The sequence below is a fragment of the Micromys minutus genome (genome assembly GCF_963924665.1).
Source record: "Micromys minutus genome assembly, chromosome: 16".
In the NCBI taxonomy this organism is placed as follows: domain Eukaryota; kingdom Metazoa; phylum Chordata; class Mammalia; order Rodentia; family Muridae; genus Micromys; species Micromys minutus.
Window position 1 is genome coordinate 48,574,851 of NC_137985.1, and position 18,912 is coordinate 48,593,762.

The 18,912-nt window shown below is 43.1% G+C and overlaps 1 protein-coding gene across 6 annotated transcripts; it reads left to right on the forward strand.

Annotated features, from left to right (window-relative positions):
* The first annotated feature begins 258 nt into the window (after nt 1-258).
* Nucleotides 259-17,640, forward strand: UBL7 (ubiquitin like 7). Of its 6 annotated transcripts, none has more exons than XM_080930358.1 (12): nt 314-342; nt 1,015-1,130; nt 1,735-1,947; nt 3,460-3,579; nt 7,723-7,805; nt 8,429-8,513; nt 8,891-8,948; nt 9,812-9,945; nt 10,159-10,208; nt 10,446-10,613; nt 11,107-11,229; nt 17,385-17,640. In XM_080930358.1, the coding sequence occupies exons 3-12, from the start codon at nt 1,764-1,766 to the stop codon at nt 17,520-17,522; spliced, it is 1,143 nt and encodes a 380-aa protein (XP_080786484.1). In that variant the 5' UTR covers nt 314-342; nt 1,015-1,130; nt 1,735-1,763; the 3' UTR covers nt 17,523-17,640. The 6 variants fall into 6 exon arrangements, with proteins under 6 accessions (XP_080786482.1, XP_080786483.1, XP_080786484.1 ...); XM_080930359.1 differs by lacking the exon at nt 314-342 and adding an exon at nt 429-451; XM_080930356.1 differs by lacking the exons at nt 314-342; nt 1,015-1,130 and adding an exon at nt 259-290.
* Nucleotides 17,641-18,912: the final 1,272 nt, after the last annotated feature.

The window sequence follows — 18,912 nt, forward strand, 5'->3', positions numbered from 1 at the left end:
AACCAACAGGCTTCAAAAATTATCCCAGGAGAGCGCGGGAATCATCGGGCTCTTGACTGCTTTCGAAAACCCCACGCCGAGTCGCCCTATCTTAGCTGGTACAATTTTGTCTGACAAAACTACGACCTACTTGCTTCTAGGGTTTCAAACTGCTCGAACTCACACCTCCTAGGAACCGGAAGCATTGCCACTAGCTACTGGACGGCCATTTACAAGGGGCGGGGCCTCAATGAAAACTATAGCCCCCAGAATGCAACGCGGAGCTTCCGGTTTCCGGCAAGAGGACCAGAGTGAGTGTTTACACCGGCGGCTCGCTGCGGCCGGGTTCCTTCCGCGGGACGGGTGAGGGCGCTGGGCCCCCTGGGCGCGCGGGCCTCTCGTGGGTCCAGAGTAGCTAACTGGTCCCACGAGAGAGGCGGGGTTGTCAACACTGTCCCTACACAACGACTAGGTATCTGTGACCTTGGGCCAAGTGACTTCAGCTTTCTGAGTCTGATTCCTGATCTGTAAAATAAGGATAATGATTCCAGTTTCAGGGGACAGTTGTGAGGATTGAGATCCGTATACAAAAAGTCCAACTCCTTCCTCGCTTTAAACCTGAAGTTGGATAGTACCTTGAAGTTGGCTGGGTCGCATCGCAGCTTTTTCTTAGCTTTGTCTCTACTGCAAGAGACCTCTTTGGAAGAAGTGGTGTCTATAACAAAGACTTGTATTGCAGTGCAAGGCTCTTACACTCTTTGAGTTTTTAGATTTAATTTGTGGGTATTCATATATGCTAGGCTTGGGAACAGTGAGTTAGAAAAGCTCTGGTCTTGGCTTCCAAGGCTTTCAAAACTGGGGACGGGGGCGGGTCACAGGTGTGAGGGAAGCAGTGAGAAATTGAGAAATAAATAGGTTTTACAGGAAAAAGCAGCAAAGAGAAAATATCTTTTTAGGCTAGCATCTGGTAATAAAACTGGCTGACTTGTCCTCAAATCTCTTGATTTGTGTTGCTCTTTTGCCTCGAGGGAACAGGGGGTGTGTGACCAAGAGAAGAAAAGAGAGCATGGAAGTGATGTATTTGTGTGGGTCTTGGTAGGAGTTTGCTAAGAGGCCAAAAAGGGAAGAGAACTTATATACAGAGACAGGAGGTGAGCAGTTATATATGTATAGGGGATAACTTTGTTATGAAGTATAACTTTATTGTTATAAAGGGGCAGGGCTGGGTCTGTTGATGAAAGCTGGTAGGAGTCAGAATAAACGGGGTTGTAATCCAGGCTGTGGAGTTAACACCTGTTCATAGAGGTACCTTGGGATCAATGAAGGTGGTGTAAGCAGATAAGTCTGTTAGATCTGCTTTAACAATATGACATTGGGTGGCACTGTAGATCTCTGATAAGGGGAGGCAAGGGCTCCCTAAAGCATTGTAATAGCTAAAAAGTTGAAGAAAACCAGAAATCAGTATGTAAAAGGGAGAGGGGTGGGTGGTCTTGCTTGAACCTCACAACATTCCTATCCAATTGGTTGGCCTTTTGTGTCCATTTTAAAGGTGAAGAAACTGAAACATAGAGAAGTTCCTTGCTGTCCACCAGAGAATAGGGGAAGACTCTAGGTTCTAGTTCTAACCTCTTAATGTTACACATAGGCTCCTATAGCAGTATCACACCGACATTATCTTTCTTTATTCTTGTTGTGGGGAGAGATGAGTCGGATGGTGGTTTGTCTTTTAACCATTAATGCCTTATTGTTTTACAGGGAGAAAGAGAGAGCGCGAAAGAGAGAGGATGTCTCTCTCAGACTGGCATCTGGCAGTGAAGCTGGCTGACCAGCCACTTGCTCCCAAATCTATTCTTCAGTTGCCAGAGACAGAACTGGGAGAATACTCCCTAGGGGGCTATAGCATTTCATTTCTAAAGCAGCTTATTGCTGGCAAGCTCCAGGAATCTGTTCCAGACCCGGAGCTGATAGGTGAGTCTTTGTTGGCTGGAGCTGGGTTGCTGCTCTTGCCTCTGGGAGAGGAGGTAAAAGAGTAAATTAAGGGCTTGTGGTTTGTTGCCTCGCTCCAGAGTAAGTTTTACATGAGTAGAAACACAAAACATGACAAAGCTATTGTTTGACACTTTTGTCTTACACTATATTGAACTACATTAGTTGAGGTCTTTCTCTGAGAGAACAAAATTAGCAAAGAGTTGCAGATGAGACAAGACTTGTCACATAAGACTTAAGGGATAATTAGGAGGAGTTTTTGTTTGCCTTGATGGCCGATTAAAGGGAAAGCTGCAAAATAGAAAATGAGGGTGGCAAGGTATTCCTAGTGGAGGAAAGGAGGACTTAAGTATAGGACAGTCAGATTAGATTAGGAATTATTTATGATAGCTAAGAGTTCTTCCTGGTGAAGACATTTCCTATCACAGATGGATTAGCTCCATCTTTTTTTGTTGTTACATTTTCCCCATTTATTTGGATTAAACACTGTCTGCAGGGTTGAGCTGTAGAGGAGTTCTGTGGATATATTTCTTTCTTTTTTTTTTTTTAAAGATTTATTTATTTTATGTGTATGAGTACACTGTAGCTGTTTTCAAACACACAAGAAGGCATTGGATCCCCTTGCAGATGGTTGTGAGCCACCATGTGGTTGCTGGGAATTGAACTCAGGACCTCTGGAAGAGCAGTCAGTGCTCTTAACCGCTGAGCCATCTTTCCAGTCCTGGATATATATTTTTAAATAAGCATTTGTACTTGATAAAGTTGTTTAAAATGTTGAGGTTCTGGTTGTGTAGCCCTGGCTGGCCTGGAACTTACTATTTAGACCAGGCTGGCCCAAACTCACCATTTATCTCTGCTTCTTGAATGCTGGGATAAAAGGTGTGTGCTAGCATACCTGGTCAAAATGTATTTCTTATGTCCCCCAACACACATAGGGGCTGATTATTGAATACCATATTGTATATGCTAGGGAGCTAGTCTGCCACTGAGTTGTACCCAAAGTAAATTGCTCAGAGTAGCCCCAAATTTACTTCAGCCTCTCAAATATCTGAGATTATAGAAATGTGCCACTGCACCTGTGAGAGTTTGTATGTATGTGCTGCATGTAGAGTGTGCAGAAGTATGCACTTATGCATACTTCATGCATATGAAGAGACCAGAACAGGATATCAGGTGTTCCCCTCTCTCATCTACTTTATTTCCTTGAGATACTGAACCCGAAGCTCCTTCGAGTTTGGGTTAGACTGGATGGCCTGCAAGTTCCTGATGTCAGCTTGCTCTCTGCCTTTGCAGCCATGCCTGGCTTTTTATGTGGGAGCTGGGGACTTGAACTTAGGTACTAATGCCTGCAGAACAAGTGTTCTTTACCCACTGAAGTGCCTCCATATCTCCTTTAGCTGCCTAATTAAAATAAGATTCTCAGGGGCTAAAAACCAAATTGCTCTGAGAAAGAAAATATAAATGGGCAGGGCTTTCTGTTTGTTTTCTTTGTAGATTTGATCTACTGTGGCCGGAAGCTAAAAGATGACCAGACCCTTGACTTCTATGGTATTCAGCCTGGGTCCACAGTCCATGTTCTCCGAAAATCTTGGCCTGAGCCTGATCAAAAACCTGGTAAGGGAGGATTTGTCCTCAGATGGGCAGGACTTTCTAATGAGCTTGTGTATTTCTGAGATACAGTCCTGGGTGATTTACCAAGATGGTGATAGGGACTGTCTTTATCCTTATTGGATTAGATCCCCACTGACATTGTTACTGTCAACACTACTAATAATAGATAGATTTTTTTAAAACTCAATAAGTTCATTAACCGTTGTTTTCTAACCATGTAGTGTGTATGGATCTATTTAAACTCTTTAGATTAACAGTTGATTTTTTTCAGTAAACTTTACATCCTTTTATTATTGTTGCTGTGCTCATTAGACAAAAACCAGAAACTTGCTTTGTTTTTGTAATGCTACAGTTTGTTCTTAGTTAAGCAAATCTTCTCACAAAGCCCCTCAGGTGGTGATTTGTTCAGTAAGCCAACTCCTGCTGAGCTCATAACTTACTCCCAGAAATACTTTCAGCATTTGAGTAGCCCTTGAAGAAGCTATACAAAACTTAAAGCCCTTTCAGTTTATTAATGGAAATTGCTGCTTGGAATTTGCAATTTAGATTTTCGTCTTGGTGTTTTAAAAGTGTCTCCCTGTATAAAGAAAGCTAAGCTATGTTGAAGAGGTCTGCTTTGTTAAACTGGTGGTTTGGCATATTTTTATTTTGTTTGTGTCTGTTATGAGTAGTTATCAATTTGAAAGTTATCTTTTTCTAATTCTAAACAGAAGAAAAACATCTTTTGTATGCATAGAGGAAGTGAGAGAGAGAAGCAGCCTGGCATCCTAGGATTAGTATGGTGCTCACAGTTGGAGCCCCACTGTTATAGGGTTCACCATGATCAGATAAGGACATTCTGAGACGATGGATCAAGTGGAAAATAGGATCCTTGCCATTTTTGAACAGAGACAAAGCCCACTCATTGTCCAAACACAGAGATCACGCGCCCCTTCCCTGGCTGATGGGCATGGCTGTCCCTCTTCTGCTTTGAGCTTTTACCTCTCTCTGGTTTGCCTTTTTTTTCTTGAATAAGGCTATTAAAAGCCCAAGAATAAAATTGACCCCAGAGCAACACTGTGTTTTCCTCAGAATCATTCATCCAAGCCCAGATCCTCTGACTTTAATATCCTCTGGTTGAGCTGCTCCAGAGTTCTCGTGGTATACATTCTCCTCTACATACTGAGCTCCGAACCCAGCTTGTTCAGGACAGGTCTGTCTCTCTGCTCTTCAACTAGAAGACGCTGACTGGAGAAAATGAACGGCTAGATTTCTGCAAGCTTGCTTCTTTTCCCCTTCAGTATGTTACATAATCAGTACATGGTAGATAATTCACACTTGGCACTTTATAGATAAAAATAAGATCGGAAGGATATCTGTTCAAGGTCACCCAAATAAAATGAATGTTAGAACTAGGATATAAACCCAGATTATTTTGGGTTTGTGTTTTCCGTTGGCCTGAATGCCTTTCTTTCCCAAAGGGTGTTACAGAGACACCCAATACTCTTAGCAGCTTGTGCCTTAGGACATTTAGAGCCTTTTCTTCCCTGTGTCATCTGCAGATTTATTTTTGAAACAAATGGAATTTTTATTGGGAGGTGAGTGTAAATTTAGTTCTGAAAAGAAAGTTTTTAAATGATAGTACTTTAGATATTTTCTCCTGTAGTATTCTTCCAAAAGGAGGTAGATTTGACGATACATTTCTGTAGTACTAGACTACCAGGCCAAGGGAGGAGGTTGCTCACTGAAAGCCATCCTGGTTTAAATAGTTAAATTTGGTCCCAAACAACAGGGATGGAGCAAACAGTAGCACCCACCCTAGAGTGGTGCATTTCTATAGGAGGAGAATCTGCTAGCCTGTCTTCTTCTTCTATCTGGCTCACTGTAGAGGGTTCACTGCAGGATGTGTGTGTGTGTGTGTGTGTGTGTGTGTGTGTGTGTGTGTGTGTGTGTAGATATAGATATATTAGCCAGGCTTTTATAGCCTAGAACTCATACTCTTTCCTTCCCTTCTAGAAACCAGGATTATAAGTATATGTTACCATACTCAGCTTAACTTTATATTTGCGTTTATTTATTTCCTAGTGCTGGAGATCAAGCATTCTACTGCTGAGCCATACTCTCAGCCAGGATCTTACTTTAGCTTTCAATTTGAGCCAAGATACCACCTTCGTCTCCAGGCACAGAAAGTTTTAAGTTCCTTCAAAGCACCTCCTTCTTAATTCTCTCGTGTTGTTCCATGTATTGCATAGGCTTTGAAGACCTTCTTCCAGTAAACATTTATTCTGCCTTAACTTCCCCTCTTGGATGGTCTCCTAGAAGTCCTAGTCTTACTTGTATTGATGCCTAGTCAGTTAACCAAACTCAGAACACTGCTAGATTTTCTTGTATGTAGAACACAGTGTGCAGAAATCAAAAGAGAAGTTGCTATTTGGCACATGATAAAAGTTTGTTCAGAGCTTTCAAATGCCTTGACCTTTCTCCTTGATCCTTACTGGGATTCTTCTTCTTCTTCTTCTTTTTTTTTTTTTTTTTCTTACTGGGATTCTTTACTGGGGTGTTTTTTACTGGCATCTGTGTGTGTCTCTGCCCAGGGTCTCAATATGGTATTTTATAATTGTGTGCTCGTGTGTTTGATTTAGCTTCATTTCTCCTGCTGCCCCAAGAGTTCTTAATGGGAGGGACTCTTGTTTTTTTGTGTGTGACTTGCTTTCTTGTGACTTGCCCAAAGCTAGATTCAAGATAAATGCTTGGTTAGGTAATTTACTTCTGGTATCTATTTTTCAAAGGAGACAGCCCTCATGATTGTGATGACATGATTGTTTCGCTGACCTCCAAGCATATGGCTCACTTTGCTTTGAGGGCAGTGTCTATAAAGTCGGTGATGTAACCTAGATTATCCTAAGCATATCAAGAGGAAGTGTGGCCCAGGATGAACTTCATGCTTCTTCCTATCCCTCAGATTTCCTCCCTTATGAAATGGGTGGTGATAGCCAGGTAATCAAATGCAGTTTTGACCCCTGCTTGACTTCCCTGTATGTAGAACACAGTGTCCAAAAATCAAGAGAAGTTGCTATTTGGCTTATGATGAAAATTTATTCAGAACTCTCAAGTGTCTTGTACTTTCTTAGTCCTTACTGGGATTTTTTAAAATTGTATGTATGTATGTATGTATGTATGTATGTATGTATGTATCTATCTATCTATCTATCTATCTATCTATCTATCTATCTATCTATTTATCTATCTATTAGTGGTGCTTAGGATCAAATGCAGGGCTTACCAGGTTGTTAAGCACAGGCTTCCCTAGCCCAATTTGTCTTATCTTTTTATGAATCAAAATAATATTACAGGAGCTAGAGAGATGGCTCAGAGGTTAATAGCACTTTCTGCTCTTCCCGAGCACCCTGGTTCAATTTCCAGCACCCACATGGAACTCACAACTGTAACTCCAGTTCTGGGAAAGCTGGTGGTCAGACACTCATGAGGCACACAGGTATGCGGGTAGAACATTCATACCTGTAAAATAATAATTAAAAGGTAAAAAATAAATAAAAGAACCTAAAAATATTGTGAAAATTCAAAAGAGAATAACAAAGAAGAAAGAATTACCCATGAGCCTGTCCCTCTAAGAAAATGTTATTCTTTATCTTGCTCCTTCCAGCCTTGGACCATATGTAGACTGACATATTTTGCATAGTTTTACCAGAGAATGTACATCCAACTTTGTGTTCTATTTCTTTCCCTTAACATATTGTGTCAGTGTAGTGTTACATCGTTAAGATGGCTTGGCATACACTTATTTTAAGTCTCTACACAAGAGGCCATTGAATTGATTATACATTCTTTCTTTTCAAATACAAGAGGTCTAAAATTTCTGCAATGGGCTGTTGTTCAGAAGAGTCTCTTTCATGTGACAAGATCCCCCTCTGTTGGAACTTTGTTTTATGTACTGAAGAGAATTCATTGAGTGTATATATTTCAAATTTGTGACACTTTTTTTTTTTTTTTTTTTTTTGAGGTGGTGCTCACATTCTTAGAGGGTGATGAGGGAAAGGACTCTGTAGGCCAAGTTGTACCTGGGCAAATGCTGAAGTGATTTTGCCCACATTTGTGGTAATGACAAATTACCTGGGCTGTAGGATAACTAAGTGTCTTGTCCTTCAGAGCCTGTGGACAAAGTGGCTGCCCTGAGAGAGTTCCGAGTCCTGCACACTGCCCTGCACAGCAGCTCTTCCTACAGAGAGGCAGTAAGTTTGAGCCAAGACTGGTCGTTGTTAGTAGGAACTGACAGCACGTTGCCACAGCAACCAAGACTTCCTCTGGGAGTTTTGCTGTGTCTGTGGGCCTCAGTAGACGCCTATCTTTCCCCAGAGAAGCCTGTCCCAGGCAGGCATTGGTTGTAGATTCCCAATGATGATAATTATACAACCTTTCCTAAAACTGGCCTTATGGAACGGCTATGGTTGCAGCTACAGTAATCTATACACCTTTTCTACTGGGACTAGATCTTTGACTTTTGGTGAACTATTATTACCTCTTAAGCATGGATTTCCCCAATGGAAAAATAGAGAATTAATACAGCTGTGAACTTCCTTCCTAACATATACAAGTGTGAAACAGTCATTGTATGGAGATTGGAAGGGGCTTCAGAGAACTGGAGAAATTGTTATTGGGCTGTGAAGAGAGCATTTGTTTTAGAAGTATTATAAATAGCAGTGGTGGGAGTGAACCACAGAGTTCCAGTTCCATTGTGCTGGTTTGTATACAACCCTTCTATATAAGCAGCCAAATGGAGAAAGTCAAGAAGAGTATGGGCACTTGAATGTATAGTACTAGCCAGTGTGCTAAGCCATCCTTGTTTCTCCTGCAGGTCTTTAAGATGCTCAGCAATAAAGAATCTCTGGATCAGATTATTGTGGCCACCCCAGGCCTCAGCAGTGACCCCATTGCTTTAGGTAAGAAACAATTTGAAGAAATGTGGGGGTTTGGAGCAAAAAAGAAAAAATAAAAATGTCTGCGACCATGCTTTGAAGAGGCTCTGCTATTGAGTGATGAGGAAATGTAAACAGACCCATTGCACAAACCTACCCTCTGAGGGCTCTCAGTTCTCCTGTGTGGCAACTCTGTGGCCTAAATGCAGGAAAATGTGGTGGGAGGGCAGGGGAGGAAACATCCCCACTAGAAAAAGATACCCATGATTTTGTTTTCTCCTCTTCTCAGGAGAGCTGGTTTGGGATCCAGTTGAGTTGCTTACGTTGAGATTTAATGCTGCTGTTTCTTCCTGGATCTTGTCAGAGTTCACTTTCTTAAGAGAAATCTTGGTCTCTTCTAGGGGTTCTCCAGGATAAGGACCTCTTCTCTGTCTTTGCTGATCCCAACATGCTAGATACGTAAGTGTAGCCATCTTATAGAGTACCATTCCGCATGCGGTCAGGCTAGAAACCTGTTTGTTGCCCTGGGATCTTTCTTTGGAGGCCAGTTCAGTCTGTCGCCAGGTTCACTTTCTAAGTGTGTCAAGATATAAGATGCAGCAAGGGCTGCTTAAGGAATAGAAAAGTCCAGGGGTGGGAGCGCGTGAAGTGCGTCACGATGGAACAGTGTGGGAGAGAGAGAGCAAGCTTTGTGTGCCAGGTTGATTTCATTTAGTAAATGTCAGGGATTTTAAGCTCAGGGACATAGACATAGGCGTGCAGAGGATAAAATGTTAGAGTTGGAAGGACAGCAGTGGCTCTGTCCCCTCTGCAAGTGAAGAAGTTAACTTTGCTCTAGGACGAGAAAGGAGTCTTCGGAGGCTGCCCATTATGTAAGACGTGTCTGGACGCAGTTCTGAACCCTGAGCCTACCAGACTGTATGTTCCCATATTCCATATGCCTTGCCTGTAGTTTTTCTTTTTTGTCTGTGTGATGGATTTTTGGTGCATCTTAAAAACTGAGCCTTTCTGACCCTTCTAAGGGCAGATCATCAAGATGATAGGACTTCATGGCACAAGACGCTGAAGAGTGAGCTAAATGTGGAGCACACTCTTGTAACCCCAGAACTCAGGTTGCAGAGGCAATTGCAGTAAATCTGAGGCTAGCTTGGCCTAGAGAGCAAGTTCTCTGGGGTAATAGACAGCCAGAGATATACAGCAAGGCTCTATCTCAAAGCTAAAACCCAAACCAAAACAAAATAAACTCACGCTGAAGGGTAGGCCTGGGGAGTTCTGCTTTAGGGCACCTTTTCCTCAGTCTTTTGTTCCTACCCCTCTTCTAGATTGGTACCTGCTCATCCAGCCCTAGTCAATGCCATCATCCTGGTTCTGCACTCTGTAGCAGGCAGCACCCCAGGGCCAGGAGCTGACTCCTCTTCCCGAAGCATGCCCTCCAGCTCTTACCGAGATATGCCAGGTGAGGCCCTCAGGAGCTGGTTGTAGCTCAGGGATTGGCTTTACTCAGCAGCTATGTATAGTGTTGGCATAGGGCATGAGTCAGGAAGTGCATCTGTCCTGTAATTTTCCGAGGGGAGAAATGAAATATGAATTTGGAGCATAACTTGAGCTGAGATCTGGAGCTGCGCCGGTGCTTTTCTGTTCTTTCTGGAATCTGTTCACTCTTCCCCAGGTGGTTTCCTGTTTGATGGGCTTTCGGATGATGAGGACGATTTCCACCCAGTGAGTGGCATGGCAGCCTGCCCCTTGGGGGAGATGGGAACTACCTTCTCCTTAGTATCTGCTATTCCCAAGGCTGGGAAGTGGTCACAGGGACCTTTGGGGGCAAAGCCATGACATAGTATTTCATTAGAAAGGTGGGGGCCTTAGGAAGCCTTTCTGGAAACTGGGGTGTGGGATGTGATCTTTTTTTTTTTTTTTAATCTTAATTCTGGATGCCTGTTTTTTTTTTTCCCCCAGAGCACTCGGTCTACGCCCTCTAGCAGTACACCCAGCTCCCGCCCCGCCTCCCTGGGATACAGTGGAGCTGCAGGACCCCGCCCCATCACCCAGAGCGAGTTGGCCACTGCCCTGGCCCTGGCGAGTACTCCAGAGAGCAGTTCTCATACACCAACTCCTGGCACCCAGGTATGGAGAGAGGGTTGGGAACATTAAGGCCAGGCTGCCAAGAGCAGAACTTCCCTGTAGTAGATATGATTACCTAGCACTGAACCCTGGGGCCCTGGTAGGAATGTCTCACCTGTAGTTCAGGTGACTCCCCTTTTTACTTACTTGCCTTTTGGGCTCAGAAGTCTACTTTAACACAGGCCTGAGTGTTTCTTCTTACCTCCAATAGAGATTAGATATCACCAGAGTAAGGTTTTGCTGATGATTTGCTCCATCTCCAGAGCTACCTCTCAGTACTGGGGTCCTAGATTGGGCCAGGGGTCTCAGAGTCCTTTTCTCTGGAGTAAAAGAGAATGGGACCTTTTCTGCCCACATAAATTGCCTTTAGATACTCCATAATACAGACTAGTTGTCTCATAATGGGCTCCTGTTGGAAAACAGGAGTAATGTGGGATCATGTGACTATTTGCTGTGGCACTGAGACTTGGCCAACACTGACTTTCTTTGAATCTAGGGCCATTCTTCGGGTACCTCGCCAATGTCCTCTGGTGTCCAGTCAGGGACACCCATCACCAATGATCTTTTTAGCCAAGCCCTTCAGCATGCTCTGCAGGCCTCTGGGCAGCCCAGCCTTCAGGTGAGTCTCCCCACCTCCATGCAGGTTTTCGTGCTGAGTTTGTCAAGCTGAGCCTTTTTCTGCACACTGGAGACCTTCCCTCTAGGAACACCGGGCACAAATTTATGGTAGTTTGACAGGTGAGCCTTCCCAGAAAGGGCAAATTGTTCTTGTGGCTTCCCATTCTTGTCTGAGTGACTGTAGCCTGATCCTGTGATCATAAGGAAGTTTTAGTTAATCTTTCATTCAGTCAGTGAGCATTGACTGAACAGTGGGCACACACAGGGCCTGGTTGATCCACTAGAACTCAAAGTGAGCAAGTTCTTTGCCCCTGCTGTGGAGGCACTGCCATGTAGGCACACATTTGGGAAGCATCTTGGTTAGAAGCTTAGCTGCTTAGGTAAGAGCCTAAGCCAAGCAGAACTGAGAGAGGTTTAAGCTGATTGGTAGAGGTCCGTTTGGTAAGCCAGGTAGTGGAAAGGTTTTGTGATGAGGGAGAAGCAACTGTCTGATGGAACAGATATATATAGGTAAGAGTATGTGATACACTCAAAACTATGTGGTTAGAATGCAGTGTCATGGCATAAAGCATCCTGAGATGGCATCAGAGGAAGAGGGTAGAAGCCTAGGTGGAAGGGGCCTTGAATATCAGTCTGTGGAGGTTAGATTTGATCTGGTAGTTAGTAGGAGTTCTTGAGAAGCTTTAAGAAGCTACATGGAGAACCAGAGTCTCAGCGTTGTATCTCACACCTTAAAGTATGAGCTGTTTGCTTTATGCCTGATGTTCCAACTCACAGTGAGTCTGCAAGGTACACATCGTTCTGAATTTGGGTGGGTCCCACAGCTCTGAAGTAGGAAAAACCTTCATAAAAAAGGCAGTAGAAGAAGAAGAGGAAGAAGAAAAGGAGGAAGAAGAAGAAGAAGGAGAAGACCTTCATAAAAGGAGAGGGGGGCACAAACCTTTGTGGTTTTCACTACTGAATGTGGTGCTCATTGGTAAAGTGGACAGCCTGTGTTCATCTCCAGCCAGATGCCTGTTCACTAGGCTCCAAAGCTCTAGGCTTTCACTGGCTCTGCCTGGTGTGAAGCAAAGTTGAGATGTGTTCATGTCTCTCTGCCTTCCACAGCCTCACCACTGCCTATCTCTGTCTTCCCTTTACCTTCAAGTTTATTTAGTTTTTTAAAGATTATTTTATGTATGTAAGTACACTGTAGCTGTCTTCAGACACACCAGAAGTGGGCATCATTGGATACCACTACAGATGGTTGTGAGCCACTATGTGGTTGCTGGGAATTGAACTCAGGACCTCTGGAAGAGCAGTCAGTACTCTTAACCATTGAGCCATCTCTCCAGCCCCATAAAGTTTTCCATAAGTTCTACATTTTCTTTCTGTGAAGAGGCAGACAGTAATGAAATTATGAAGTGCTAGAAGAAAATGCAGGTATCTTTCCATCAGGGAAAGCTTCTCATTGCTGAAATTTGGTGTCCAGGAGTGATAATATACAGTCATTCTAACTTTTGAATTTAACAAAGTGAAAATTTATTTTTGGAAAACTAGAGCTTAAAACAAAAACAAAACAAAACAGTAAAACTTAAGCAAAGTCTTAGGGCTAATAGTTGTATTCCTATCAGACAAGTGGCACATCTTCCTGAAAAGAGAAATGTAAGGCCCACCATTTCCTAGAAAAGTGGGAAAGGGTATGAATAGACTGTTCTCAGAACAGGACTTCTAGGAGTCCCTCTTCTCAGAAATTGTCCCAGAAATGTTTGTGTATTTAGAAAATGGAGGTATCATGGTGCAGAAAGAGTCACAGCAGCATTACATATAACGGCAGAAGATTGTCCACAGTCAACCAAGGGCTAGGACATTGTATTATATGCTTGCTAAAACGTTTTTGTAGTAGGGCATAGTGGTACTCTGTGATCTCAGTACTTACCAGGTTGGCATAGGAATATTATGGGTTGGTGGCTAACCTGTGTTATATAGCAAAACTCTTAAAAAATTAGCATTTTTATGTTTATGTCAACTTGACACAAGGTAGAGTCATCTGAGAGGAGGGACTCTCAGGTGAGAAATTCCTTTCATAGATAGGGCTATGGGCAGGTCTGTATGGCTTTTTCTTAATTAGTGATTGAAGTGGGATACCCTAGCCCATGTGGGCTGTTCTACTCCTGAGCTGGTGGTCCTGGGTTCTATAAGAAAGCAGGCTGAGCAAGTCATAAGAAACAAACCAGTAAGTAGCACATCTCCATGGACTCTGCATTAGCTCCTGCCTCCAGGTTCCTGCCTTGCTTGAGTTCCTGCCCTGGTTCTCCTCAGTGATGAATTTTGTCAAAGGCCATCTTTGAACACCACAGGGTAAACTGAGTGAGGTGTGGTGTCGATTGGGGTCAGTGATGGAAGCAGCTGATAGTGGTCAGCAGTAAGAGGGGCTGACAGGGGAGGGGGTCAGTCCTGACAGGAACTGATGGGGGCTGCAACCTATGACAACCAGTGATTAGAGAAAAGAAAAGGGAAAATCAGACACACACACACATACACACACAGAGTAACTGAAGCAAAGGCAGACTCCAGCGTTTTATTTTTTTCTCTTAGCCCTTTTACACTCCTAAGACAAAGGTTTTCTGTGTAAGAAAATTACCTCATAGCCACAAGTTACACATTCTCTAAAAACAATCACCACAAAAACATTCTTCAAATACAGATTAAAATGACACAAGAGGAAATTATGACAGGTTTATTGGTTATATATTCCTTTTAAAAAACTTTTATCTAACTAAATAATTCTGTCTTTTTAAAGATTTATTTACTTTATGAATATGAGTACACTGTAGCTGTCTTCAGACACACCAGAAGAGGGCATCAGATGCCATTACAGATGGTTGTGAGCCACCATGTGGTTGCTGGGATTTGAACTCGGGACCTCTGGAAGAGCAGCCAGTGCTCTTAACCGCTGAGTCATCTCTCCAACCCCCTCATCTATCTTTTTCTACAAGTTTATGATAACCCCAAAACCTTAATTCTTTTGTCATAGATTAACAAAGTTTAAGCAGCCAAGTCTGTATTAGCAGGTTTCTCCCTGTGTTTGATTGACAACAGTCTGTACTTACTAAGGAACAGGACATCTTTCTTGTGTCTTATTTTTGAAGTCTTGGTCAACTAGACTGGCTAATCATCTGTTCTCCGTCCTTATACTCAGAATTGTTTATTCTTTATTCATAATCGTTCTATCATGGTGCACACCCGAAACCTCTTACCACATCCCTAGATCACAAGACCAAGGAATGCAGGCTCAGTCTAGAGTGAATGCTTTCTTTTATCATTAACTTGTCCCAAGCATGTTTTTCTTTCTGCTACGATTATGTGCTTGCAGTGTATGAGCGCTCACTGCGCTCCTTTCTCTAATTCATGCAGCTCTTGCCAGTACATGAGGAAGGGGCACAGTCTATTCTTGATTCCAACTTTAAACTTTCTGTCAACTACCCTAACATCCCAAGACTATTTAAATCAAGCTAACTTCCTAAAACTACTTAAACCAGGAACTCCATAAAATTATTAATTGATCTAAACAGCATTATCTCAAGAACTTTCATCTTCCTGTTGATCTGCAAGAAACTTGACCAAAAGAGTGGGCTGTCACCCAGGAAGTAATCACACCAGGCTATAGGCAGTAAGGGTCTCTCGGTGTTCACTCACACCAAGCCAGATGAATGAGGAATCTGGCAGTGAGAAACATGAGAAAGCACCTCAGTAGCAAGGAATCCTGGGAGAAGTCTCCGGGACCACGTCTTTCCAGAGTGCATATCGTTATTGCTCTCGGGAGCTCACTTGCCCACTGTAGCTCTTCCTGCATGGCACCTGCCAGAACTTAAAAGGTATAAGGTAAAATAAACCATTTTCTTTCCCAGTTAATTTTGATCATGGTATTTTATCACAGTGGCAGAAACCCTGACTTACACAGTATACGAACAGAAAGACCACTTTCCGTTACATACTGTAAACGAAACTTTTAAGCTAGGTGTGATGACATACCTATAATCTTGGCACTCAGAAGGTAGAATTGGGGGGGGGGGGTTCAAGGCCATCCTCAACTATATAATAGTAAGTTTGAGGGGCTGGAGAGATGGCTTAACAGGTAAGAGCACTGACTGCTCTTCCAGTGGTCCTGGGTTCAATTCCCAGCAACCACATGGTGGCTCACAACCATTTGTAATGGGATCCGATGCCCTCTTCTGGTGTGTCTGAAGAGACAGTGTACTCACATCCATAAAATAAGTAAAAAAATAAATCTCTAAAAAAAAGAGTAGTAAGTTTGAGGCTAGCCTAGGCTGCATGAGACCCTCTATCAAACATTCAAAAAGAAAGGAAAAAGTAAAAGCAAAACTAAAACAGCTTTAACTTATTTTTGTCTTTTTGCTCTTTGACAACTTTATCATGTTTTGTATGATTCTGATCACCTGCCTCTCACCCTCTTAACATCCCCCTCATCCCTAAAAATCCTTCCAGGCATCCACAGCTGCTGTGAATTCATTATTGCATTGGTTGTGTCTTGCCCAGAGAATGGAATCTTGTAGTTCTTCTTCCACAGCTTTCATTTCCACTTCTTCTTCTGAAATGTTCTTGGAACTTCAGAAGGGAAAGAGTAAGTGTTGCTTTAGGCATCATGTACAGTTGTGAATCTTCATTCATCACCATTCACTGGAAGAGAAGATTCTCGAACTGAAGCTGAGAGGAACATTTGTCCGTGTGTATAAACAAATATTTAGAAGGCACTTTGGTGCAGTGCCAATTTTTCTAGGCCATCATTCAGTCCCCTTCCCCTTAAGGATTTTGGTCAGATTTGTCATATTACAGTTACAGCTATACCAGCGGTGCCACTGTTGCAAGTGGGGCTTCTTACCTGGTAAGAGGTCTCATGATCTGTAGGGTTCACAGGTGGGTAAGACCCTTTCTCCTTCAGTAGCCTGCATAGAACCTTTGGGGAATCTTCTAGCTCAGTTCCAGTGTTGTGCTGCCAAAGTGTGTTGTCTTCAGCAATAGGATCTTATTGTCTAGTTTTGGTGGACAAACAAGAGGAATGGGAAAAACCTGTATTATTTTGGGGAGCCCTGGAACTTCCTTAACCAGTATCTCCTTAATAAGTATCCCATCTATGGCACTGCTGTTTTATTTAATAATCTACAGCTTCTAGGAGCACCTTTTCTCAACCATGAAAGGTACTCAATAGGTTTTCATGTGACTTTCATACCACCTTTGTTTTGGGAATGTTATGGTAGCTACACCTCCTTGTTTCTTCTGTCTCAACACCTACCTCTTCCCTGCTGAGACCTTTCCATTGCTGTGTCCTGCCTCTCTGCTTTCATAGTACCTACATTCTACTTCATGCCTCTTTATAGTTTCCTGACATCTGCAGTGTCTGTCTGTCTGTCTGTCTTTCTCTCTCTTTCTCAAAAGACTCACTGGGCTTGAATTAGAAATACCCTGTATAGGGCTGGAGAGATGGCTTGGAGGTTAAGAGCACTGACTGAGATCCTGAGTTCAATTCCCAGCAACCACACAGTGGCTCACAACCATCTGTAATGAAATTCAGTGCCCTCTTATGGTGTGTCTGAAGATAGCTACAGTGTATTCATATGCAAATAAATAAATAAAGAAATAATAGAAATTCCCTATATTGACCTCCCAAAGGAAGAACCATCACAACCTGTCTCAAAACTAATTTCAAAATTTATTCCTTTTGTGTGCTTCTATGTGCATGTTAACAAGTTTTTAGAATTTAGACATTGAATAATTTATGCTTCCTTTTTCCTATAAAACTTCATGGGTTAGAGAAATGGCTTTGCACTGGCTGCTCTTCTAGAGGTCCTGAATTCAATTCCCAGCAACCACATGGTGGCTCACAACCATCTGTAATGGGATCCGATGCCCTCTGCTGGTGTATCTGACAGCTACAGTGCACTTTCATACATAAAAACAACAACAAAAAACTTCATTTGCTCTCTTTACATTAAAGTGTACTTTTCAGTCTTCCTGAAGCCCCTATGCCATGGCCCCGAACATCAGTAGCTTTGCTGTGGGTCTCCTCTTTCTCCTTTCCTGAAAACATAACCTCTAAGTCTGTGACTGTTCATCAGGAGTCTTGCTAATACCTCTGCCTGCCCTGTCTTTCCACAGAGCCAGTGGCAGCCTCAGCTGCAGCAGTTGCGTGACATGGGCATCCAGGATGACGAGCTGAGCCTCCGGGCCCTTCAGGCTACTGGAGGTGACATCCAAGCAGCCCTGGAACTCATCTTTGCTGGAGGAGCTCCATGAACTTCTTGTACCCGAACACCCAGCAAATTGCATAGGCTATTCTTGGTGGGAGGCACTTGTGAAGTTGCTTCTAGATCCCACCCCAATCCCACCCCAATATATCTGATGCTCCCCTTGCCTGATGTGTCCAGTGCTTGGCTATTGATCTCAACTGGTGGGAGCAGCTTGGCAAGCAAGAAAAATGGTTTCGGTGTGGTGTCAGGGTTCAGACTGATCCTTACTTGGTTTAGGTCCTGAGTAGGAAATTTGGGGCCGGTATCATGGGGGTGCTGTGTAATGCTCATGTTCACCTTAAACAAGTCTCTATCAATAGTCCCCATCTATTTTGGTGCTTTAGAGCCTGAGGCTGAAGCACACTACAGCCCAGTCTTCAGGGTAGTTGCTGAGTTACAGAGAAGGCCAGAAGAGACTATGATCTCTGATGAAAGTCTAGGGAGTGACCAGGTGAATTCTGGATGTGGCAGGAGAGAGTATTTCTCAGATGATTCCATATCCCTACACGGGCTGTGTCTCACCTAACATCCTTTGATGTATGTTCTGTAATTCAGAACTCAAACTGCCCGGAAACGTGTCCCTTTCCTATGTCCTAAAGGCATAAAGACAAGAGCACTTAAAAATAATACTAGCACTAGCAGTACAAACAGCTGCTGCTTATTTGTCTATGGTTCTGAGGTATTTCCTGTATCGTAGACATGTCCAAGCTGACAAATCTGTTAGAGAAAAAAATGTCATCCCTTCGATGGTTCTTGAACTCATTTGGAGCTGATGTGGTAGGCAGGAGTTCAGAAGTCTGTCCCAGCTTTGGCCTTGGCAGACATTTCGTTCACACCAGAGAGTCATGGCCATGTGGCCCCTGCTTGTCTCCTCTTGGGACAGAAAGTTTCCCATGAAAGTATTGATAATCCTTTCACCTCAAGGAGCCACATGGAACTGGTCTGTGCTATTTCTCCACCTGTAGTTTAGTTACTTGGTGATTCCATGTGTCACTTTGACCCACCCTCCTGATCTTGGTCCCTAGCACATCTTGGTCTGTATGACCTTTATATTAGTAATAATCTTAAAGGGGGGTACTTAAAGAAGACATTATTACAGCAACCCATTGTACCTCTGCAATTTTTTTTGAAGTTTCTGCATTTCCTTCATGATCCTGAATTGATGTTGAGAAATATTAGGGTAGAAACAAAGGCCAAGGGCCAGTGGTGGTCAAATGGTACTGATGCAGCCCCTCCTTCCTCTCGTGGTTCTCTTACTCTGCTTGAGGCTTCTGAGCTCATGCAGCCCTTTCTGCTGCAGAACATTTGGGTGTCTTTGCTCGTTCTGGAACAACTCTTGGTACCTGTTACACAGCTTCCCAGAATTAAGCTGAACACAGTTTCCCTTGTTTGTTGGC

Excerpts from the sequence above, each read along its gene's own strand:
- UBL7 (XM_080930356.1), top strand. The coding sequence starts at position 1,764 with ATGTCTCTCTCAGACTGGCATCTGGCAGTGAAGCTGGCTGACCAGCCA. Across the intron at positions 1,948-3,459 it reads TCCAGACCCGGAGCTGATAG|ATTTGATCTACTGTGGCCGG; the intron begins GTGAGTCTTTGT and ends TTTTCTTTGTAG. Across the intron at positions 7,806-8,428 it reads GCTCTTCCTACAGAGAGGCA|GTCTTTAAGATGCTCAGCAA; the intron begins GTAAGTTTGAGC and ends TTTCTCCTGCAG.